The 25,768-nt window shown below is 40.1% G+C and overlaps 1 protein-coding gene across 2 annotated transcripts in view; it reads right to left on the reverse strand.

The window, feature by feature from the left end:
* The window catches only part of SUCLG2 (succinate-CoA ligase GDP-forming beta subunit), a 370,032-nt gene that overhangs the window by 301,142 nt on the left and 43,122 nt on the right, over positions 1–25,768 (reverse strand). For both annotated transcript variants that reach the window (XM_029244398.1, XM_029244400.1), the window contains exon 2: positions 9,096–9,237. In XM_029244398.1, the coding sequence (XP_029100231.1) occupies positions 9,096–9,237 (142 nt within the window). The remainder of the gene's footprint in view (positions 1–9,095; positions 9,238–25,768) is intronic.

Raw genomic sequence — 25,768 nt, forward strand, 5'->3', positions numbered from 1 at the left:
ATGCTCAGTGAAGTAGTCAGACCGAAAAAGACAAATACCATATGATCTCACTTACACATGGAATCTAAAAAAAGAAAAAACAAAACCATACTCAAAGATACAAAGAACAAATTGGTGGTTGCCAGAGGAGGGGGCAAGGGGTGGGTTGGCTCTTTTTTTCATTTTATGCAGCCAACATTATCCTAATAGCAAAGCCACAGAGAGACATTACAAAAACAAGTAGAGACCAACGGCCCTCAGAGACACAGACACAAAAATACCAAACAAAATATTTATTACAGAATTCAATAATAAATAAAAGATCATATACCTTGACCAAGCAGGTTCATTCCAAGAATGCAAGTCTGGTTCAACATTCAAAATTCAATCAATGTTAATTCAATAAATTAATAAATTAAAAAGAAAAAAAAGTGATTTTCTAAATAGGTACAGAAAATGCACGATACTATTTGGCATCAATTTTTTTATCATTATAAAAAAAACACTCAGTAAACGAGGAATTGAAGGGAATTTCTAATTGTGAATCCGCAAACAGGGAAAAGTAGTAAGGGATTCTGAGCAATAAGAAAGTGAAGGGATGAAGATTTTTCTCATGTTTATGATACACATGTAGGTTATCTATAAAGAAAATATATATTTATGTAAAGTTGTTTTTCAGTGCTACACCTTGCACCTGAAGACTCTGGGAACAGTCTGATTTTTGCATATCAAATACTTTTAGCACTGTTATTTTCCCCCTGTTATCCACATCCCATATACTTCTTTCCCCGCATACTGAAGCGGCTGGTATACTCGCTCAGAAAGACAAAAAAATTCTAATACTTGGTCCACATTTAATCTGAGAAAAATAACAGACTCACAAATCCCTTAGCTTGTTCCATGTTGAATGAAAGGAGAAAAAGATACATAATTGAGGTAGCTTGTTTACTCATTTGGTTTTCATCCATCCTATGGTAGATCAAGCAATATATATATTTAAAATTTTTTCAGTTCACTTCCTGACTTTTTTGTAAGTAACCTAGAAAACTCAAGTGGAGCCTTAGTACTATTTATGAACATCTGTTAAACACTGCCAACTCCTGTAACAACCACCTTGGGGAACAGCGTAGCCTCTTAAAAGCATTAATTCCTTAGGTAATATTTATTCTGTTGCAATGTAACGAAAGAACGGTTTTCATTTTCTTTCAAAATTATGCAACTTTTGACTTCACATAGCTCCATCTCCCTAGAAAATATCAACCAACAGTATATGAGTAATATATTCATTATCAAATCATCTCACGAGCTGTACACTAAATATAGTTCAACACTCCAGTGTTATTTGCAAAAGCACTGAGCATTGTTTGTTTTTTATCTGCTGTTGACGTTTTTAATAGCTGTTATTATATGTCTTTTATGATGGCTTGAAACATTCACTTAGTTCAGACCAAAAAAGAAGGAAGGAAAGAAGGAAGGTAAATTGGCGAGCACCTCGTTTATATGAGGCACGTGCTATGTTTGTCTTTTTTTTTAATCTGAATCATTCCTTGACATACGTATTATTAGCCTCAATTTTATAGTCAAGTAAATTGTGGCTTAAGTAACCAAAGAAGACCTGGGATGATGTTCTGACTGTACAGTCCATGCTCGTTCTAAGCCAAGAAGCAGAGACAAATTTCCCCCAAATTCTAAAAGCTACAGAGACTGCTACCAGGATCACCAAACCCATTTCCTCTTCTTCCTACGCATGCATTGAGACTGTATTTCCCAGTCTCTCTTGCAGTTCACTGTGACCATCTGATGAATTTTAGCCAATAGAATGTGAGCTGAAGTGATGCAGTATGTGCAAAACTTCCACACGCAATCCTCCATGCTCTTTTCCCCTCTTACATGACTGAAACAAACACAATCCCCAGGTCATCTTTGAGACACACGTGTTGAAGAGGACAGAGTGAAATGATGAAGGATCTGTGAGTCACCACTTACAGGCAGAGCAAGAACACCATATTGGATTCTTATGTGACCAAGAACTCCTTATTGTATCAAGCTACTGAGAACTGGGCAGTTTATAAGTTACATAAGCTAGAATTCCCTAACATACAAAAACAGAAAAAACAATCTAAGTAAGTCACAGTGGGAAATAATATAGTCAATCTAGGGATTACCATACAACCATTACAATAATATTTCTGAAAAACATATTTAATATTTAGGTAATGCTCATGTGATTATATGGACTTTTAAAAGTAGGACACAAAACTATATGCATAGTATTTTCCCAGAGTTAAAAACAAACATTCTCTCTCAATTATATTTATGTAAATATGTGCACAGAAATAAATGTTGCTGACTGAATGAATGCAGAAGAAAAATGGAGGGAAATATGTTGATCTTAAGGCAGGTTCTCTCTGGGTAATGGGATTATAGGAGGTTTTTCCTTCTTTGTGCTTTTCTTTATTTTCCAAAATCAAAATAATAAGCATATTCCTTTGATAATCAAAAGAGATTTATCTGTTTATGTTTAAGATTTCTTTAAAGAGGCCAATATGTCCAGACAGATGGATAATAAGAAGCTAGCTTTTAAGCCTACTTACCCCAGGCAAAGCTTTTCTACATTTATAACCCCATAAGGTATCTTCTGTAGATTTAGAACTACCACGATATACACTGGGGTGAGTCAAAGACCTCAGGCACAAATAATTCATAGGAAAGACCTGGAAAACGAGACCATGTACATAACTTCTTTGTTCATTCATAATGAGGTACCTTTAAAAAAAATTAATAAGTCCATAAATGACAAACTGAAAAGACTGAATAAAATTATGTTAGTCACCGTGAATACACAATCATAGACACACAGGATATGGTGATATTTGGAACCAGTTCCAAAAGGAAAGCCCCTTTGGTTTAAATGAGGATTACATGAAATCACACTTACAAAATGCTCACCATGATGCCAGAAACATGGCAAGAGGCCAAAGGTTAAATCCCACCACTATTATTTTTATTGGTTAAAATGTGAGAAGAACTAATCCTTGCCTTAGCCAAAATTCAAGTTGAGGTATAGACTTTCAAAGCCCTGTTCTCATTTGTTTCTAAGGAAACTGACAGGAAGCTAAATGTTCACTCCCATAAAGCCTGCCTGCCCACAACCTGTCTTAATTTCACCTTTCACTTGATGGGTCTCCTGCTACTTCTATTCAGTGAACAGCACAAGACAATTAGGAAAAGACATTCTAGCAAAGAGGAATTCTAGGGAGATGACCAGGCAAGCCCATTTATATGTGCAGACTTAGGAAGAAGAGAAAAGAACATTTTATAAAAAAGGGTGAATCTCTTTGCAAAATATATTCAATAGGAAATATTATTAAAGGTTACAATTTGTTGAACGGGATGCTCTTAATAAACATAGCCAGGGAAAGCCTTTAAGGTCAATTCAGGTGTTCTTTTAGGGAGCATTTGTAAGTAAACACGGGCAAATGAAAATTTTGTGAGTAACAATAATATTTATTGAGCATTTACTTGTCTCAGGACCTACGATAAGCACCTTCTGTCTGGATGAGTCACCACCACAATTCCTAGAAAGTAGACACTGTTTCAACCTCTGATGGCCCGCATTTGTCAGCAACCTTGCAATTGCATTCTTGACTGCAGGTTCAAAATAATGGACAGCTGATACGGTGGTAAAAAGAAGATTTACTACAGAGTAATCAGTTTTATCCTCACCTATCATTGTAAGACAATAATGACCACCATCTCAACACAAAGGTTATAAGATCTTTTTGCAAGATCCTAACCACATAATGTGATATGACAAAGCCACAACAATCAAGGAGGCTTACTATGCATTTAATTGCCTACAGGATTAACAGTACATGTCAATCAGTAGTCAATGGGCAGCAGTTCCCTTTTTATATAAAGTACAACTCCTTAATGGTGTAAGTAATTCACCAGGCTTTAGGATGTGATTATATAAAATGAAAAGAATAAGTCATCATATTGACGAATGGAAACACGTTGTAGCTGAAAGCACTCCAAAGCTGGCCGAGTTCAATAAAAAGCTCCGTATCTCCATTTTAGGAAGCATGTCATTAGCTGAGAAAAGATTAATTTCTCCATTCACATTTCAATTTCTTTCCCGACAAGAAACAAAACTGAGTTTTTGAAATACAATCTTCTTGCTTAATCAAATGTTGAGAGTCTCATATCAATATGAATGGAATAATTAATAAACTGTGGAGATTCCAAAAACTAAAAAGTGGTGGTCCTAGATAAGTTTTGTCTATGCTTTTATACACATCTTTGAGACAGGCCTTTTGAGTTATGTGAAAGACTTATGCCTTCATTCATTTTTTGTTTGTTTGTTTTGGTTTTTTTGTTTTGCGGTACACAGGCCTCTCACTGTCGTGGCCTCTCCCTTTGCGGAGCACAGGCTCCGGACGCGCAGGCCCAGCGGCCATGGCTCACGGGCCCAGCCGCTCCGCGGCATGTGGGATCTTCCCGGACCGGGGCACGAACCCGTGTCCCCTGCATCGGCAGGCAGACTCTCAACCACTGCGCCACCAGGGAAGCCCTGCCTTCATTCATTTTTAAAGAGAAATGAAACACAACATAAAAGTTAGTCATGCACACAATAGGTATTCTGTAATTATTTGCTGACTGTATACATTAAATGTAATCCATACAGGAGAAATCCGTATAATTAATAAATCTCCTGAGAAAATTATACGCAAAGGAAACAACTCCTTCCTGAAAGTGTGATTACAAAAGGTAGCTCATAAAAAATGCTGCAGAAATGAATATTATCCATATATTAAAAACTTAATTCACCAAACCAAATTTACTCTCTCAATCAGACGTAAGTTCATTTTCTGTGCAACAAAATGAGGATCTCGCTCAATAGCTTATCATTATGAATTGTTTCAGAAACAAAAGGTTTGCATTACCCACTTGAAACAAATGGTCAAATTAACAAGATTTCTATAACTACACAGCCAAACGTTCTATTGCCCAAAGAGATACAACAAAATGAATCCTTAAGAAAATATCTTCAGATTACACAGTTTCTATAAATTGTGCCTTAGAACCTGCCACATCTAGTTTTAATTCAATCTTCTAATCTTATTAATATGCATTTCCTATCTTAAAAATGCTGACTCACATATTAAAATCTCCCAAGAAGAAAATCATCAAGTTAGCAAAGAGGAAAAATGCTTGGAGAAGAGATTAAATCCAACCTGGCTGGGTAGAAATCCCATCTTTGTCAATTATTAGCTGCACAACCTTGGCAAGTTTTTAACCTTATCTTGCCTGTTTAGTTGCTTTAGCAAAACAATGACGCTGCACTAAAAATGGCAGGCTTTGGCAAATGACTGAATATGACAGACATGAGAAGCATTAAAGATGACACAGGGATATCTCAGCTGGGTAAGTAGGAAGAGCTAAGAGGGAGAAGGAGTTTGGAGCAACCAAGAGATGACAAGCTCCATCTGGGCCAGGAAAGACAGAGACACCCTTAAGTAGATGGCAAACAGAAAACCAGCAATGTGACTTTAAACACTAAGAAAGAGATTTGTAAGATGATCTACACAGAGATTACAATGGAAATCACAGGCATGGCTAATATCAGTATTTATTTTCAAAATATTTTATAAAATGTCATTTTATTTCAAGACATATTCAAATATCAATAAAGTAAAAAGGTAAGCAAATACATTTCAATCATTTACAAACTTTGCAAAGTATAATGTGAACTCTCCGAACATACAATCGACAGGATACTCATTATGAGATGTCTCTGATTTGTCTGTGAATTTGCATCATGACAGCAGTGAACCCTTTGGAATTATATGCTGCTGCTGCCGACGATGACAACAATAAAATCTTATATAGCACTTACTGCACGTTACACATATTATTCTTCTATGTAATTTTTTCCCATTAAAATACTGTAATTATAAAGTGGAGGTCTCATTTTCAGGACAGTCAGAAAGACATATGTGTGATCCAGCTTCAACCTTAACCTCAAATCTCCTTGGTAAAACTCCCAATTGTGCTGTTGGTTTTGTCAATCTTACAGAGACAAGAACATAAACAGGGTGAAGTTTTGCCAGCTTCTTTTCGTTTTGCTCACTCCAAGCAATCTCAATGATGTGCATACCTCCTTTCATATTTACTATCAACTTGTTTCATGTTTAACCAACTACACTTGGTACCATCTCCTTCTCCAGTACTATAAATTTCCCCTGTGACCAAAACTGTCTACTCAACAACAAAAATCAGAGATCTTCCTTCTCCCAAAACGACTTACTGAGTAAGAGGAGGATTACATTCATTCAGAAAATGAGGTGCTCGGATTAGTTCTCTAAATTCTCTTTTAGCTCTAAGCAGGATCACAGTGAGGCCTTCCCAGGGCCACCCCATCTAAAGGATGATCACAGGTATGCACAGGCCAAGGCACACATGCAGCCACATCATTCTCAATCCAGTTTCATTCTCCTTAAAAACCACTCCTCAGGAACCAAAATGTCTTTTTTAAAAGTTGATTTTCATTTTTTAATTTAACTTTCTTTTATTTAAACTTGCTTCACTGTCTATCTCTTCCCCTCTGTCCACCCTGCCTTGGCATATAAATATCACCTTGCTAATTCTTCCAGAGCAAAAATCCTGTCTGACAAACACAGTATACAATTCCCACCCACAAAGTGGTGGCTAAATAAATGCTTATAAAACAAATCCATGACTAAGACGCTAATTAGTCCGGTTAAGTCCAAATCTCTTTGAAAATCTGAATGGTAAATTCTCTTAGCCTTGCTCCACTTAAGGCGGGTGGGGGGTAAGCAGCTGGCTTCCAGAATTCCCTTAAGAAGGATCCTTAGACCTGGACTACTAGTGTGTCAGCACATTTAAGAAAATAATAGGGAAAATGAAGACCAAAGACCAACCTGAACTCCACACTTCTTGCTCTCATTACCCAATCCCCAAACCAGAGGAGTATAAAACAAAAACGATCCTTTCATGTAATGATGTTAGAATACTAACCTTTACTGAGTCTATTACCACAGTTCACTGCGGAACTCTCATCCAGGTTTAAGTCTAATTTTACTGTTTTTTTTTTAAACCATAAAAACCAATTTTGATAGTTCTTGAGAATAAAACCAATTTTCATTTCTTAAAATATAGACTGCTCTCCGGCTTCCCTGGTAGCGCAGTGGTTGAGAGTCCGCCTGCCGATGCAGGGGACACGGGTTCGTGCCCCGGTCCGGGAGGATCCCACATGCCGCGGAGCGGCTGGTCCCGTGAGCCATGGCCGCTGGGCCTGTGCGTCCGGAGCCTGTGCTCCGCAACGGGAGAGGCCACGACAGTGAGAGGCCCGCGTACCGCCAAAAAAAAAATATATATATATATATATAGATAGATAGATAGACTCTCAATTTCAATTTTAGCATCTGAAAATTACAAATTTGTTCCTTTCTAGAATGTAACTTCGAAGAAGAAAAAGGGCTTGCTCATCTTCCACAGCTGCATCCACCAGGCCTAAAACACGTGGTTGACAATAACTATTTGTTGAAAGAAAAAATAAATATACATTTCAACTGAAATAACAGAAAGGATCTGGCGTATAAGCACCAGGGGGAACTCTGAAAGGGAGATAAAAGAACAATTACTAATTGAAGCACCTCATCGCCTACTCTTAAAAGAGTACAGAAAATTGGAAAAGTGAAATACAGAGCACTCTCAAACTTTTCTACGGCTGCCTGGGAAAGGCCAGTGAGCAGATGGTCTATGCTTTCTTTTTTAATGGCAAACAACTGCTCTCCAAGATTGCAGGCAAAGAATGCACATGCACATCCTTCTAGAGTCCAGATCTGCACTGTCCGACAGGGTAGCCACAAGACAGCATGTGTCTTTCAAACACCTGAAATGTGGCTGCTGTGAAATGAGATGTCCTCGTGATGTAATATATAAATCAGATTTGTGAGCATTAGCACAAAAATAGAATATAAAATAACCCCTTGAAAATTGTTTTATATTAATTACATTTTGAAATGATAATATTTTGGATATACTGGGGTAAACAAAATATATTATTAAAATTTATTTCACCTGTTTCTTTTTATTTTTATTAAGGTGATTTAGAAAATTTTAAAATACTTGTGTGGCTCACATTATATTTCTAATGGACAATGCTAATCCAGACTGACAACGAGAGAGTCTATATGGCAAAAGGAGGAATATTCACTGAAAAACAGCAAAATCTGAGTCCTAATTTCTCAATCTATAACTAGGGAAACTGATTAGATTTTCTACCATGTACCAGTGTGCAGTCTCCCTTAAAGGCTCTAAACAGCTTTGGGAGGTAAACACATTAGCACTGATTTACAGACAAGGAAACTGAGGCACAGAAAAGGTACTTACGCAAAGTTACAGAGCTGATAAATGAAAGGGCAAAACACTGAACCAAAGTCAGCAGAAGCAGCTGCATAGCACAGGGAGATCAGCTCGGTGCTTTGCGGCCGCCTGGAGGGATGGGATGGGGAGGGTGGGAGGGAGGGAGACGCAAGAGGGAAGAGATATGGGAACATATGTATATGTATAACTGATTCACTTTCTTATAAAGCAGAAGCTAACACACCATTGTAAAGCAATTATACTCCAGTAAAGATGTAAAAAAAAACAAAAAAGGACTTCAAAATGCACATTCTTCCCTTTCTCTCCTCCAGTCACTCAGAGGAAACTTTCCGCATGTTCTAAGAGGCTTAATAAAGGATGCCAACTGTCTTGCCTGACTTACCCTGCAACGGGCTTCTCTCTGACACTTTACACTCTTCAACCAATTTTCTTGCAGCCACTAAACCACAGATAAGAGAACTAGGTGAAACGGTGACTGAGAGACTTGGAAAAATTACCATAGAGTGGCACCCCATATGCTGCTATCTCATGTAACAGAATAAAGTTTTCTTAATTGGGCATTTTGCCCTTGCAACTCAAAGTTCTACACTGTACCTGTCACTGTTAGTATAACCGGTGACAAAGAAATTTAACTAGTGGGAAACCACTACCTGTGAATTCACTAATTTGGCCAAGCGTACTTCACCTACTATGAATTAGCTTACTTAGTCTCTTAGCAGCCTCCAGAGCTTCATTGTCAGTGTCTGCTACAAAGAATCTTTGAACTTTCACTCCGTTGTCAGACATTAGTTTCTTGCTCTGGTATTCGTGCAGGTTCAACCATCTTCTGGGGGTTAACTGAACCACCTAGAGAAATTGGGGAGACAGATAAGGACACTTAACAACAGCATGAAAAATAACAGTCAACTTATAGGGCCAGTCTTACAGGTACCCTCAGAAGGCAATCGGCAACAGAGATTTTGGAGGCAAAAGAAAAAAAAATCTATAATGAATTCTTCATGCTTGTTTTTCTAATCAAAAATGTTAAGGACAACTACACACACCCCTGAATGAATAAGGTCTGTAATTTAGTTAACAGGAATGTACCAAGGTCAATTTCCTGGTTTTGATACTGTACTCAAACCATGTAAGATGTCAACACTAGGGGACGCTGGGGGAAGAGTACACCTGTGTACTCTTGCACTATTTTTGCAGCTCCCTGTGAGTCTATAAGGACTTCAGTAAAAAGTTACTTTAAAAAATGTTAAGGACTCTGTTATATAGCATGTGCTTTCCCCCATCTCCACTCCAAACAAAGCTCAAAGCATTATTTTAATAACTGTACACACAGCATGAATCATCATAAGGTATCTCAGGAAATTTGTTTCAACTCTTTGAGGTCAATGGGCCACAGACTAATCCACCTCTTTGTTGTGGTTTTTAATGGACTCTAGGTACAGTCATTATGTGTTTAATGAGATTATCTCTTTCACACGCCAAAGTTGAGTACAGTAACCTGAAAAAGTCACCATTAATGAAACTACTAGTTCCTAAAAACTGCAATTTGTGTATTAAAGTAACTCTGCGTAAGAATCATGTGAAAGTGGTTTTCCAATATGCACTAATCAATTAGTTTATATTTGTGCTGGAAGAAAATAATCAAAGGACGGAGTGACATGAACAAATAAATTCTTCTCATGCTTTAGAATAAGATCGACATTCCCTATCAAATCCATAAGCCCTGTTTTTAAAAGAAAAGAAAAAAATGAATACACTTAGTTTCATTTCTATCCATGAGTTATGATGCAAAGGAACCACAGTTCACTAGAGGTAAGATAACGATGCCATTAATGCACAAACCAACCAAAAAATCAATCACACAACTGGCTCACAATACTGGTGGTGGAAGATCACCTGACATACCTCCTAGCGGCTTCAGTCAAGGACCTCAGTGGATGTCCGAGCAGTATCATGCAGACCATAAACTGAGGCCCACAGGGCTTTACCACATGGAACCACTAGCTTTCAGGACCTTTAATGTGTCCTTAAAAATGGCATGTTCTTCTGGCATCTCCAAGCTACAACGCACTCATGAAGCTCTTTTGGAAGAGAGGCATTCCAAAGAGGCTCCAGAACCTTAGAGCAAGACTGGGTTCTACTCAAGGACAGAGTGTGCCTTCAATTTCTTTGTGTCTTTATGAAGAATGTGATAGTGCTTGGCATACAGAAGATACTAAAAAATTACCAGCTAGATAGCCAAATAAATAAATCCTGCCTTTTGTCTTTTTTGTCCCGATATAGATAACTTTTCATTTCCAGAAACTGACTTTCTCTAAAAAAAGTAAAAGTCCTTCAGATCTAAAATAATTTACACACACTTGTAAAAAAATTCAAATTTCAACATGATCAAGCCTCAAGCTCTGCCTTTGTTCCATCCTTATAAATATTGGTAATGATGTTATTAAAACTGAAGTTGCTTGCACTTCTTCTTTAGAAACAGAAAATGCTAAGATAAAAATAAACTGTCAGACAAGCAGTGCTCACAACTGTTTACTGTATATAATTTGTTAACTGTATATGATTTGTTACTCTTATTTCTGAATTTTTAAGTCTTGATGAAATATTAGTAATTTGAAAAACACAACAATTCAAAAATGAATGTACTCGTCAATTTAGTAGTCTTAATAGCACCTCATGTAACATGCCAAGAAAAAATTCAGTTTGAGGCATTTAGTAAAAGCCCCCTAAAGAAAGAAGAGATTGAACATGATATGTGTCATATTCTGGGACCACTTTTAAAAGGCCAATGGGGAAGGATCAATAGATTAAGTTTATGTTGACGTACCAATTTAAAGCCATTAACAGAAGAAAAAAAGAAATACTGTTTGAAAAGGACATTTGAGAGAGACTAAAAACAGCCATATTGTGGTCATGGTCAATTTCCTTTCATCAGAACACTCACTGGATTAATTTTAGATATGTTAATGCAATCTGCTGCAAACTAATTGCAATTGATCCAGAGACCAGCTTCATAGACATATAATACATATTGACTGCTTCTGCATTGACTCAAAATGAAAAGCTGCTTAAAGTCTGTGGCTCTTAAATTGAAAAACAACACAGTGAACACAGTTCCAAAGCCACTGCTGATACTCAAGCTATCGCTCCACAAAGTGATCATTTTACAGAATAATTACCTATATTTGTCAATCCTAAACTTGGAAGAGTAGGGTCCCTGACTGGGTCTAAAACTTCATTAACTCAACTTCATTAATTAAGAATTTGTGATATGTCTAGACAGGAACAAGTTAAGTCTACTTTTGCATTTTCATGGGGAAGAAAAAATAAGAGAAGTTACTAAGTAGAAGGATGGTGTAAACCATGCTGCTGAATAATAATAACAACAATAATAATTGTTCTACCTATTATTGATGGAGCATTTCCTACAGGTTAGCTATTATAATCAGTATTTATATTATCTAATGGCCAAAAAAATCATGAGAAGTATTATTATCTTTCTCTGTAACTATCATTAATGAAAACTAACAAATATTCCTAACTGTCCTCCTTCCAGGTACTTCTTTGCCTTAGCTGAAGTTAGGTGAGGCCATGTAACTAGTTCCAGCTAATAAGGCCATGAGTACACATGGTGTGTGATACGTTAGGCCCAACATTTGATTGTCAACCCTCCCACCCACCCAAACACTCTCTCTCTCGACCTGGGGATTGGCAATATTCAAGATGGTAGCTGATCTATGAGCCAGGGGTTAAAAGTGAGGACTGAACATCCCCAGGTAAATCACAATGAATGTGCAGTGAAAAATAAACCTTTGTGGACTTTTAGCCATTGAGATTCTGGGGATTATTTGTTGCTGCTGCAGAACCTAGCCCATCTATAGCACCTAGTCTGTCCTAATAAAACCATCTTACCGTTTAGGAAACCCAGGCTGAAGGTTAGTCACTGGCCCACTATCACAGGTGACTGTAAAACTGCAAAGCTTCGACTGTAATACTACTGATTCCCTCCGTTTGTACTCTGGCTCCACATTCCCAGAGGCCTCTTGGTGATAAACACTGAGACTGGCATGAGCAAGATCATACTGCTGTCTTCAAAAGGTCAAAAATCTACCAGGAATAGGATTCTCATGAAACGCTGGCACAGCGCACGTAAGGAAAAATGCAGCTGCTCCAGGCTTTGGGAGGGAGGGAAGTGGAGATGTGAGCAGGTGCTGTCCCAAGACTCTAAAATGGTAGAAGAAGTAGTTTATTCCAATTCCTAGGTAGAGCGACCTGTTAAAACCCTAGACTAATATCTTCACTGCAGAAGTCAGGAATCTTACAGGGAATCTATGAACTCTGGAATGTAATGGAAGAGAGTTTAAAGATCATCTGACCCAGTGCCTTTCAGTTGTTTCTGCCAGTCATTTGCCTGCTTGCCTTCAAACTGTGTTCTTTGCAACTGGCTCCTGCCTAAATTTGAGACTGTTTGGAGATAGGACAGTGAGAAGAAGATACCAGGCTTCGGCTTCCTCTTTCTAAGTCAGGTGGCCACTCCAACAGTGACTGCATCTCCTCTGAAGCCTCAGGTCCCTCCAGCCCTTCCTTCCATAACTCCAGCTCTTGCTGTCTCGCCACCGTGACTCCTGCGCCCACAAGCTGGCCTGGACTCTGCCAACACCACCCCCTTCCACTCCTTCCACTCCTCAGGCTGGTAGAAGGTTCCTAATGTTGCCAGTCTCTGGGTTGCCTCCCCAGCCCTACATGGATTCTAATTGTTCTAATACTTTTGTCATGAATTATCTTCCCTGTTAACTCCTATTAAATGACCTGTTGCTCCACAGATTTTGAAGGCGCCCCTTCAAGACATCGGAGGGGAAGAGGAATGGCAGTGGGCCATTATAAAGGCGACTTTGGACCCTTAATCTGCAGCAGTTTCCCAGGAAGTCACATGTTTCATATACTGGGGTTCCAAGGTATAGAAAGACTACTGGGATCCAACCTCCTCATTTTAGAGTCAGAGAACTTGAGGCCTAAAGATGAGAAGTAACATGCCTAGGGATCCTACAGTGAGTCAGAGGCAGAATGAGAAATGGACTAATTCCAATGTTCTTTCCTTTTTTCATACAGATTTTGGCAAAGTGACCATATCAGGAACAGCATCGTGTTCTCAAAACAGCTGGACGGGGTGGGCCCCTGGGTTTGGTTACTTCTAGATTTGTGCACTGACCTTTCCATTGCTCCCTTCCCTTCCATGTTTCTTTGACAGAGCAAGCATTTCTAAGCTTGGAGGCGAAGGGGAAAATACAACTTAAAAGAAAAGCAGCACATAAAGATTTAACAGCCAATGGGAACAAGGGAGCAGAGACAGAAGAAAAAGAATGAAAAATGAGGGAAAGGACAAAGAGAACCAAGAGATAAAAAGACAATGACTAAGCAGGGAAAAATTCACAAGAAAACTCAAAACACAAAATTAGACAGCTCCACAGAAAAAAATGACACGACTGAGAAAGGATCCTTCACCCCGCAGTTTTAAAATCAGAGGTGTAAAGAGTACTGAAATATCGCCGTGGGAGGTAAAAAAAAATTGATCAAGGGAGTATAGAAAGAAATGCCATTGAGCTGGGTGCCCCCAAAGGGAGAACGTGTGAGCCACATCTGCCCACTGGCTCTCTGCACTCCCTGTCTTTCTTCAGCCTGACTTTCCACAGTCCTGCTTCACTCAGGCAGCATAACAGAGTCTGAGAGAGAATCAAAAACTCACTAATAACCAGGAAAATAGAAATTAAAACAAAAATGAGAAGCCATTTTGCCAAAAGGAACAAAGCTGCCATTGGATAGGGGAAAAAATGAAAGTTTGATAATGTCACTGGTGAAGGTATTTCTTTCCCATACACTAACCATGCAAATCAAACACCAGTATGACCACCTTCAAAAACAATGTGACAGCACTGATGGTAACCAGAACACCCACATCCTCTGAACTGTGAAGTCTACTTCTTGAGTGTTTAAACTAGCAAAACAGTCACATGTGTACCCGGGATACATATAAGGCTCTTCTGTGTAGTGTTGTACATAATAAAGGGGAAAGTTGGAAGTGACCTAAATGCCCATCAAATAGGAGACCAGCTAATTAAACCACAATATATTCAAGCTATATGAAGCACTGAAAACTCCTGTGGCAACAGACTAGCACCACTATCCACGTGTTCCCCTCCATTCTCAGTTCTCTTGCACCTAGCGTGCCAAAACTTTCCAGCAACCCTCCAGCGCCCTTTTCCGGTGGCTGCAAGGACCTGGAAGCCACATGTGGAGACGGTGGAGTCAGAGGGTTGAAACAGCATGGATTATCAAGTTACTACATGGAGGACCCTTGCCTTGGAGTCACACATTTACATGAACAAGAAATAAACCTTTGGGACTTCCCTGGTGGTGTAGTGGTTAAGAATCTGCCTGCCAATCCAGGGGACACGGGTTTGAGCCCTGCTCCGGGAAGACCCCACATGCCACGGAGCAACTAAGCCCGTGCGCCACAACTACTGAGCCTGCGCTCCAGAGCCCACGAGCCACAACTACTGAAGCCTGCACGGCGAGAGCCTGCGCTCCGCAACAAGAGAAGCCACTGCAACGAAGAGTAGCCCCCGTGAGCCACAACTAGAGAAAGCCCGCACGCAGCAACAAAGACCCAATGAAACCAAAAATAAATAAATAAATATTTTTTTAAAAAAAAAGAAAGAAAGAAACCTTTGATTTAATAATAAAAAACCTCAGTGGTCAACAGACCACTGAGATCTCAAGAAAAACTTCTTCACTGACTAGTCTAGCCTGCTAAGTATGGAGGCCTAACACTGACCATTCTCCAAGACACGTTGCTGGAAGAAAACGGCAAGTTTCTTTCAGTATATAAAGTAGAATAATATTTATATTTCAGACACACGTGTCCACACACAAAGCAATATTCTGTATCTTCAAAGGATAGACATATGAGTAAGTGAATGTATAGGAAAAGGGCGAGATGAAGTTCACCAAACTTAATGCCAGTAAATCTGAGGAGGGCAGACCAGGAACATGGTGATCAAAGGATGATTTAACCTAATCTATAATTTAAAACAAACAAATAAAAAATTATAGAAAAAAACATTTATTATTTGTGGAATGAAAATCAATTTACTCAGAAACAACACTGAGAGGAAGTCATCAAACCTAAGCTTTAACCCAAATGCATAGCCTCGAGTCTATTAACTTGCCTAGAAAATGAAGGGCTTGCACCCGCACTTAAATGTAGCAGGGGTTCTTCAAATGTGGTGTGAAATCAGGGTGCCTTCTCTGTTATACACAACTATCACCTCTAATATAAACTCCTGCTGTTAGATAGGAAGAGGCTCTTAAACCTCATTTTGAGCTCTCAACAGCATTGACGACAGTGGAATACAAACAAGGAATTAGCTGTAAACTCAGAGGAAAATATATTTCCCTCTCATTACAGGCAAGGAAGGCAGATGCTCGGTGGGGCAGTGGCATGCCAAGAGTTGGTATGTGTTTGTTATATTTTAGTTTTTGCCAATGTTATTCTGTATGCAAATTAGCACCCATAAATCTACCTTAGTCATATTACCTAGGAAATACTAGGCTTCAAATAAACGTGTTGGTGCAATTGAAAAGACAGATATAACTCGATGTGTCTCAATATGAGTACCATAAAATAAAAGGCCTGCCTGCTTAAAACAGGCACTGATAAAGAAGCCACTTCTTGCCCTGGAAAAGAGATTAAGTAGAATCTCGTTTATAAGAGGAAGATAACAATAACAACAATAATAATAACAGCACTTTTCTGTTTAGCCCTTAATCAGAGAAAACACCAGCACGTCAACTCCTGCTTCACAAAGAAAACATGCTGAAGAGACAGATAAAGAAAAGCAGCATCATGATTAGAAACCTAAGCCTATGGAAAGCAAAGAATAAAGTCAGACTTGGAAGAAAGAGCAGGAATGTGAGTACAGAGACTCTGTTATATTTTACGTGTGTTCAGGCTAAAGTGTGGGGCCTTCGTGTGGAGCCTTCATATGGGTAATCTTTGAAAATATAGCATCCTTTTTGTCGAGCTGGCCACTTGCCATTTACACTATCCCTATTTTGCACACTGTAAAGAGATTAATTAACCAATTAATGAGGCCCCTGTGGCGGAGTCCCTAAGCTCTAACAGGGGTACAGAGGGAAGCTACCCTCTAAGGATGAGAGAAATACGCTGAAATGAGTTTCATCATTTACAAGGGAGGAAACTAACAGGCCCATCCTCATAGGATGCTGTGAGGATTAAGTACAAGTCAATTAGAACAGCGCCCAGCATATAATAACTACCCAAAAAAAGGTTAGCTACTGTTATTTAATATAGAAATACAAAGCAGGAGAAAAGGGTGACAAGGAGACACTGAGGAATTGCTAGAATGAAAATAGTAGGTGATCATATAAACAATAAAGAAGAGCCCTTGGTGTCCAGCTGCTCACTTTAAATGCATTTGGGGAGGTATTTTTAAACTCTAATAGTGGAATGTTATACTTAATTCACTCAACAGTCACAGAAAGAAACCAAACAGTAATTTACAAGAGGAAGGACCACACAAATCTCACATTTGGTAAGCATCTAAAATGTGCTATCTGTGCTAGGTAAATTTATTTTCCATCTCATTTGAGCAGAATATCCCCATGTCACAGATGAGGAAGTGTGAAGGTGAAAGAAGTTAAGAAATGTGTCTAAGGCCGTTCAGCTAGTTAAGTGAGAATCAAGGTTTGTATCCAAGTTCTCTGCCTAAAATACCTATGAGTTTTCCATTATTACTTTTCTTTTCTTTTTTTGTCTTTCTGTGAATCTTATGTCAATCCTTGGAACTACCACAGATAAAAACTATACTGCCATTCCTGACCTAAAAATACCTAGTTTTCTATTTAAAAGAAGGGGAAATTAAGCAGCTGACAAACTGGGAACACTAATAAAGATGGTGTGGTACCTGAAAAAACAGTGTTGATGGGATGTGGTATTTAATTAGAGTAGATGGCTAGAGAGGAAAAGTACTTTAAAAAGTTTACTGATTGTTGGGCCATACCCTGAAGGCCTACAAGGCCTGTGCTTGCCCAGCTTCAAGACCAAAGAAACAGCCTAGAGTCAGCAACAGAGACATTAATAGTTTAATGGATGGAGGAGCTTATAAGTCTGAAGCAAGGTCCTGGAGTGATGCCGCACCACGTGCAGTAGACAGCGGGGAGGACATGGCAGCAGTCTTCACTGGGGTGGGGTGGGGGGGATTACCAGTTATAGGGGAACTGACATCAGGTGGGCTCATTAGTTACCAGGGAAACCAGTAGAGGGGTTTCCTCACCATCCCTTGCATAAGGCCAATCATTAGCTGGGGCCTGGGCAAGTATGTAAGAAGGTCAATCAAGTGAGTAGGGTGTAGGTGAAGCAGCCACTGGTCAGGCCAGGGATGTACGGAGAGCAAGAGAACAGCCATCTTGAGTGGCCTGACCATACACTGATCAGGAGAAATAATACTTGAACTCTTCTTTACAACAAACTAGATGAGGATCAGACTAGGAGCGTGAGGCCATTTGTGCCCCTCTTACAAGGCATCTCTGATAGTACCGCTTCTCTAAGGCCCAACAGTAAGGGGGGGCAGCATCTGTTACAAAAATAAAATAAAATCATCTGTCCTACCAGGGAAGAAAAGAAAGTTGAGCTTTCAGACTCTCTAGACACTGGATCATAGCCGGTTGCTATTTTAGATGTAATTCTTAGAGTGCCATGACAAGGTCTCCTATTTTAAAACTACACCAAATACTAGCTGACATGTGTAAGTGCTACAAAGCTGTGGAAACTGTACTAGACACTAGAAAAGCATTACGTCAATTAATTCTCACAACCACCCTAAGAGGAAAGAAACCAGCAGAAGCCCGTTTTATAGATGAGCAAATTAAGGCACAGGAAAGCTAAGTGGTTAGAGGCAGAGCCACATTCCAATCCAGGTGTGTGTGCCAGAGTCCACAGTCTGTGCTCTTCATTGAGGTAGAAATTGTGAATTGCCTCCCAGCCCACAAAACTGGGTCCTGGGCAGTGAAATTAACTGGGGCAGGAGGAGAAGTGGAATGCTCTGCTTTACAGATTTCACTGCAGGACAGTACAGAGCTGAATTGAAAATAAGGCAACTGTGAGAAGCCAAGCAGCATGTCCCAAGGCAGGAAAGGCTCAGTGTGACCAGAACAAGGGGGAATGCTGGAAAGCATTAGGGTGGAAAGGTGAGCAGGGACCAGACCATGCAGGTGCTTGTAAGCTATGGTATGGAGTTTAGATTTTGTTTTTATTCATGGGGTGTGAGAAGATCAAATTCACATTTTAGAAAAGTCACTCTGTCTTCTGTTTACAGAATGAAACCAATTACAAGAGGGGAAGCATTAAACCAGACTAGAGCCTGCAATCTTTTTCTGTAAACAACCAAACAGTAAATATTTTAGGCTTTGAGACTAGATAGTCTCAGTTACAACTATTTAACTCTGTCTTTGTAGCACAAGCAGGCTTAGATAATGCATAAAAGAATGGGCAGGGATGTGTTCCAATAAATCTTTATTTACAAAAACAGGATGTGGCTAGCAAGCCACAGTTTGCAGACTCCTCACCTAGACCACAGAGAAAGTGGTGGAGGGGGAAACAGAGAAGAATGGAGGGATTCTTCACAGAGTTTGGTGATGAAGCAAAGCCTACTCATGGATTAGATATGGGTTATAAAGTAAAAAGAAATCTAATATTAGACACACATACACATGCACACAACACACACACACACACACACACACACACACACACACTTTACAAGGTTAATTCATTTAAGCGTATTGAGTTTTATGTACCTGCTAGTCATAAAAAGCATTTCTTTAGAAACAACCTTAACCTTGGATTTTTTTGCCCAAATTGGCCTTTGCATTACACTTAATTATTGACACTTCTGTACATCATTCCACAACATCAGAGCTACTGGGTCTTTGATCTTATAACCTTCTTCCATTATTTAATATTGATCCCAGCAGGCAACAGGCAAACTGCCCTGCTATAGCACTCTCCTGCTACAGTGGCCCATCTGCAGCTTCTCTCCAAGGAGAAAACACAAGGCCTCCCTTGATTAAAGAGACAGCAAGCAGGAATAGTAAAAGGGAAGAAGTAAAATCTAAGGATAAATAAAATGTGGCATATCCAACGGAATTCCACAAAATGGTTCAAATGAATAAGCCAGATCTTAAAATAGATCAATGCAGACATACTTCCAAAGCAAAACAGAGAGAGGGAAAAGCAAGCAAGTGACAGACAAGAGGGACACATAACAGAATGCATACTTAAACAGGAAAAAATAATATTAAACACTCTTACAGAGATAAATAAAGGGGTTCAGCGTATGCCACTGCAAAACATGCCATTCAGGTATAAGGATTATTTTGAGCTGAAGGTAAACAAAAAGAAGCAGACACAATGAAAACTCTCTGCTCAAGGGGGCTTCCCTGGTGGCGCAGTGGTTGAGAGTCCGCCTGCCGATGCAGGGGACACGGGTTCGTGCCCCGGTCCGGGAAGATCCCACATGCCGCGGAGCGGCTGAGCCCGTGAGCCATGGCCGCTGAGCCTGCGCGTCCGGAGCCGGTGCTCCACAATGGGAGAGGCTGCAGCAGTGAAAGGCCCGCGTACCGCAAAAACAAACAAACAAAAAAAACCTCTCTGCTCTTGACCACCCTTCCCTCCTGTCCCTGACACACACACACACACACACACGCACGCACACACACACACACACACACACACACACACCCCAGGATGGACAAGATTATTCCTAATCACGGGAGACAAATCTAGACTCAGCACAGAGACAGCACCAGAGGGATCACACAATGAACCTACTAACTAGTCCTTACCTCCCATCAGGGTCTCCCATCTATTTACCTTCCCACAATTTGCTCCCCCTAGAAGCTCAAAGTCCTTTTCCTTTGTCCTGTCACTCCCATACACATTTACTGTTCTCTTAAGATGCTACAGGGCTTCCCTGGTGGCGCAGTGGTTGAGAGTCCGCCTGCCGATGCAGGGGACACGGGTTCGTGCCTCGGTCCGGGAAGATCCCACATGCCGCAGAGCGGCTGGGCCCGTGAGCCACGGCTGCTGAGCCTGTGCGTCCGGAGCCTGTGCTCCGCAACGGGAGAGGCCAAAAAAAGATGCTACAAAAGCCCAAGTTCTGACCATCCCTTTGAGTTACTCATCACTGAGTGCTCCCACGTGTGTGTACACTGCACCTGTTAATAAACTTCTATTTGTTTTTCTCTTGTTTTTTCTAAGTTGCAGGACCCCAGACAATGAACCTAAGATGGGTAGAGGAAAATAGTTTTTCCCTCCCCAACATGTATATGCCAAGCTGGCACGGCCTCATCAAGCTAGTGTGAGGCATCCATCCATGTGCTCAGGCCCTTCCAGAACACCAGCACTACAGCTGTGCAGAACAGGTGAGCTCAGGGACGGAGGGGAGGATACAGGTTTGCACCCATGAACTGTCTCAGGTTTGTGTCAGGTGACTTGCTCTTATGTCAGGTTCATGTTCATTAAAGTCGAGCTTCTGCTCATTTCTAGCATGAGTGAATAACTCTGGAAGTACTTTCCTGAAAATTAGGTCATCGTTTCACCTCATAAAAATGTATGTGTGTGTGCGTGTGTGTGTGTGTGTCTGTGTGTGAGATTTTCTCCACTCACTCAAGTGAGTCTCTGCGGTAGCAAAAAGGGCTTTGGGGTTCCAAGAATAGCTTTCATGCAAAGTGCTCACTGGAAAACAAATTCAAAACAGTGCAATAATACAACAGCCAGGACTCAACCTTGTATTCTGGGGCCATTAATTGCTCAGCTAACCCCAGCCAACCATTTTACACATTTACACATGCCATCAGAGTAGATTATGTATAATACTCAGAGAAGGGAAAATGCGAGATATTTTTCTTCAGCAACCTTGCCCAAAGGCGTGAGAAGACTTACAGGGGTGTGTTTCAAGAACTCCACCTCCAACGAGCTTGTGACACTAAGCGAGTAAAGCAGAGATACCAGTAAAGCAGAACACTGAACTTTCCAGGATTGCTGGGAGGATAAAAACAGATAAGGTATGTGAAGGCGCTTTGTTGTATGTGTTCAGCACGGCCATTACAAGGAGTCACATGTGTCAACTCAGTGCATCAGATTCAGCTCCCCAGTAGAGCCTGCCACCTTCCCTGCTCCATCCCCTTCAGTTCCCAATTTGTTAGCTCTCCTTAAATTACTCCCTGAAGTCCCTTCCAATAAATTCAGTAGAAAGCTTGCAAGGCGCAGACTTTATTTCCATCAACCCACTCATGCTCCTTCTAACAATCTAATAGCACTCAACAGTTTAGGATATATTTGAGTTTAATGGGATTTACCCAATACAAATAGACTTCTCATGGCTTCTTTATAGTAGCAGCTTTGAGTGACCTAGCTAACTCAATCTCACAGGTTCGCCTGTCACCTTGGCATGCTGAAGAAATGACTCAGAGAGTAGTAAATGATCGACCTTTGCTGGGGAAATTCCTGAGATTGTCTGACATTTTGAAGGTTTGCTGTACAGAATGATAATTGGCGTCTGCAAGGTTCCAAGCGCACTATTTATGTTTAGAAGGAGACTTTATTCTTGTTGATGAATGAAATATTACTACTCTGGAGAGTGAGGTCTTAGATTGTCTATTAAGAAAGATATCAACATTATAGACAGTGTCCCTTTCTTCATGTTTCCATTGTCAGAATTCCCACTTATAGGAGAAATTAGAATCTCAAGTGTTAAATCTGATTGCCCAATATTCCATGTAAATGTCCTACTTATGAAAGAAAAGCACGTGCCAGATCTTTTGATTCATATTAGTCACCTGTTCTCTTGCAGTAATCTGAGTTTCTTTAGCCAAAGTTGGGAAGGCAGAGAATTGCTAAATTTTACATATATCTGTATGAACAACCCACAGAAGTGAATCTTCAAGGCAAGCTTTCAGAAAACTAGATAACATGAAATGTCAAAATAATCCCTGAAAAGAGAATTTATACCACAGCATAGGATACATGACATTCACTTTGCTCCAGGAAACTTTTGAAAGAAATACTGTGATTCATCTGAAAAGTCCACTGTGATAACAGAAAAATCCGAAAAGCACACACAGACAAAAGGACTCTTGCAAAACAGACAATGTGACACTTAACATCTGAGCAGCAAATAATATTCTCATCATGCTATATCCTCTTAAAATTGAGAGATTCAAAAAAACCTAAGAAATCTCAACAAAGTTTAATCCTAATCATTTTTCTTTCAAGAACCTAGAGTAAAATGTTATACAATATTACTACAATTGAACAACTGGTCCAAACTAAAAGTTAACAGAGAAAATGAGAAACAAAAGAGCAAAATATGATGTACTGCTTGGTAATGTCATCATGAAGGGTTCAGGAGTTGATAGTGAGAAATGAGCTTAAAAGGGTGAGGCTGAAGACTTGGTCACCCATCTTTGCCCTACCGCTTATTGGCAGATGACCTTTTACCTTCTTTACTTAAGTTAAATGAGACTATCAACCACCACAACCTTACAAGGTTGTGGAAAAGTGAAATGAAAAATTTCTGTGAAATCCCTTTTCAATCTGGTCTGGGATCAAGAAACAACCCCAGAAAGGCAAAAAATGCTGCCACGGTGGGAAGATGGTGCTGTTACTTTCCAGGCAGCCAGATCCAGCCAGCATCCAGTGGCTATCCAAGGCTAAATAGCCTAAATAACTCTCCCTTGTTGGTCCTCACTCTCTTTTCTTGAGAAGCTCCTCATTTATCTCTAGTGGAGGACAGTCACCTCAAAAGTGATCTCTACAGATCCTGCCATCTTTGAGGCACCTGAGCTTCCCAAGGCAGAGGAAATACCCAAAGGAAGTACTGCCACAATGATAGCTGGAGAAGTAACCCAAGACCCTGAGACCAAGTCCCCTCCCAAAAGCAATCCACCTAGTAAACATAACCTACTCTACAGGGTTAGAACTAGAGCTAAGCAGAGTGGGGATGCAGAAAGGAAGAACACAAGATTGGACCAGAATGTCTAAACAAACCAGTCATAGCAGCACTGGAGAAAATAATAAAGAAGAAGGGAATGCACCTAGCAGACCAGAATTTGAGAAAAATCCCTGACTGAAGAATGTCAGACAAATAAGAACTAGACTGAAATAGAATCCTACAGCTAAAACAGCCAGGACAGGACTATACCAAAAGTGGGAGTAACTCTGATTATACTTTAAACTTGAAGGCTGGATATACAGGGAGCACATGAGGGGGCCAAGGCAACCATTAGGATAACCGACATGACGTAGCACAAGATGTGCTAGACTAAACAGTAGTTGTGGGGTACCGGGGCCCAAGGGATGACACAGTGGTCCAGGAGACCTCTGATACCATGGGAAAAGACCAGTTACTGACACATTCCATGGGGCTACACCCTCTGCCCCTCTCATATAGTCACTGATGACAGGATGCTCTAAGCACAAAATTAATAATAATTAAACAACGGAGGCCCATCAACATCATGAAAGAGAAACAAACAGAAGAACTAATAACTGAGGGAAAAAAGCTCAGAGAGAACAAAGCACAAAACTGTGCTTTAAAAAGTGTAATACATCAGACATATCAGAGAATATTACATCAATCAAAAAATTTAACTAGAAATCTTGAAAATTGATCATTGCAAAAAAAAACAGGCAAGAAGAGACAGGTTGAAAGTAAAGGGAATATATTCGGAAAATAAATTAATGCACTAGAAATTGGAGGAGAGACGTTCATGGCCAAATATTTGCCAAATACATAATTTTACTTCCTTCAATTTTACTTTACTTCCTGTTGAGAAGAAATTCTCAACACACATTATCTTATTAAAGGTTATGAGAAGTCCAACCATTTAAAAAATACGCGTATTTAGATACATTTTACAGTCTTCCCCAAATCAATTTTCACTTGACATCTGCTTTAGTTCCCATGGAACTAGTCACTCCTTTAGGAAATGCCACAGACTGAAAACAAATTCCAGTACACAACTAACCATAACACCAGACAGAAGGAAACAGGAGTTCTTTCACCTTTGTGTGAAAGTACTTTTGTTTATTCTGGTATTTCCACTTATCTTCTCATTGTTCTGCACAACCTCTTTGGGATTCAGTGCAGCAGATCTAAAGAGAGAGAAAGAGGGCACACACTTGGGCCTATCAGTGATGTGCCAGTTATTAAGCTATTTTTTATCAGCTCCAAAACCTCCTTTCTAGGTGCCCACCACTCTGCCGGCTGAAACTCTGCAAATTACCTTCTTCTTTGCCAGCTGGCTTCCCGTTAGGTTCTGCCAACATGTGGCACCACTGCGAGACTAGAAGGCTGGAGGATGGAGAAAGTATCTGCTCCTTTCGGTGTATAATGTTCTTTCATCAGAGCCCCGAGCCACAGCTCTTCACCCTGGATGTAGCAGTGAGTTCCAAGAGCAGTTGATTTCAGTTTATAAAGTTCTGCCTACACTCCTAGAACAGCCATCAGAGCCAGCTAGGCAGTGCCTCTTCCTTAATGCTCTGGGTCCCAGCACTGCAGGATTCCTCCTCCATGTTTCCAAGTTCTTGGAGAGTTCCAATCATTTCCTTTTATTCCAGGGGTGGTAGCTGCTTCCTACAGTTACAATCCCTGCTTTAGTCAGGGTTCTCTTTTTGCCCCTGCAGTCCTCCAACATTTCTTTAATCAATTTGCTACATTAAATTATCCCTGTTAAAATGACTAGCGCAGTTTCTATATTTCTGACTGGACTCCAATGCTAAAGCAGGAACGGAAAGTATGAATACAGAGAAATTTAGACAATGCTGTCCCCCTGTTTTCTAATTCCTCACTTGTAACTAATATTATATATTTATAGAGCTAGAATGCCAGGTCCATCAGACACACACTTGTTTTGTTCACAGATAAATGCCAGTGCCTAGAACACTGTATGATACATCATAGCAGGTACTCAATTCAGCTTTTTTTTATGGAATAAACGCATTTATGAATGTTCAAGATGGACAAAGATACATCTACTCCCAAATTCTCTCAGGCAGACTCTGATATGCAGTTAGAAGGAATATTTTGACAGGCTATTTGGGGTGAGCCTCCCTGTTTATATATTTTCTCTGGCTGCTTTCTCACTACAAGTGCAGAGCTGAGTAGTCACAACAGAGGCTGCACGGCTGCAAAGCCTAAAATATCTATTCTCTGGTCTTTTAAGAAACAACTTGACTACCCCCTTCCTTAGTATGAGATGGGGACAAACTACTTGAGAGTCCAGAGGAGGAAACTGCTCC

The sequence above is a fragment of the Monodon monoceros genome, unplaced genomic scaffold (genome assembly GCF_005190385.1).
Source record: "Monodon monoceros isolate NGI ecotype Baffin Bay Population unplaced genomic scaffold, NGI_Narwhal_1 Super_Scaffold_3, whole genome shotgun sequence".
Lineage (NCBI taxonomy): Eukaryota > Metazoa > Chordata > Mammalia > Artiodactyla > Monodontidae > Monodon > Monodon monoceros.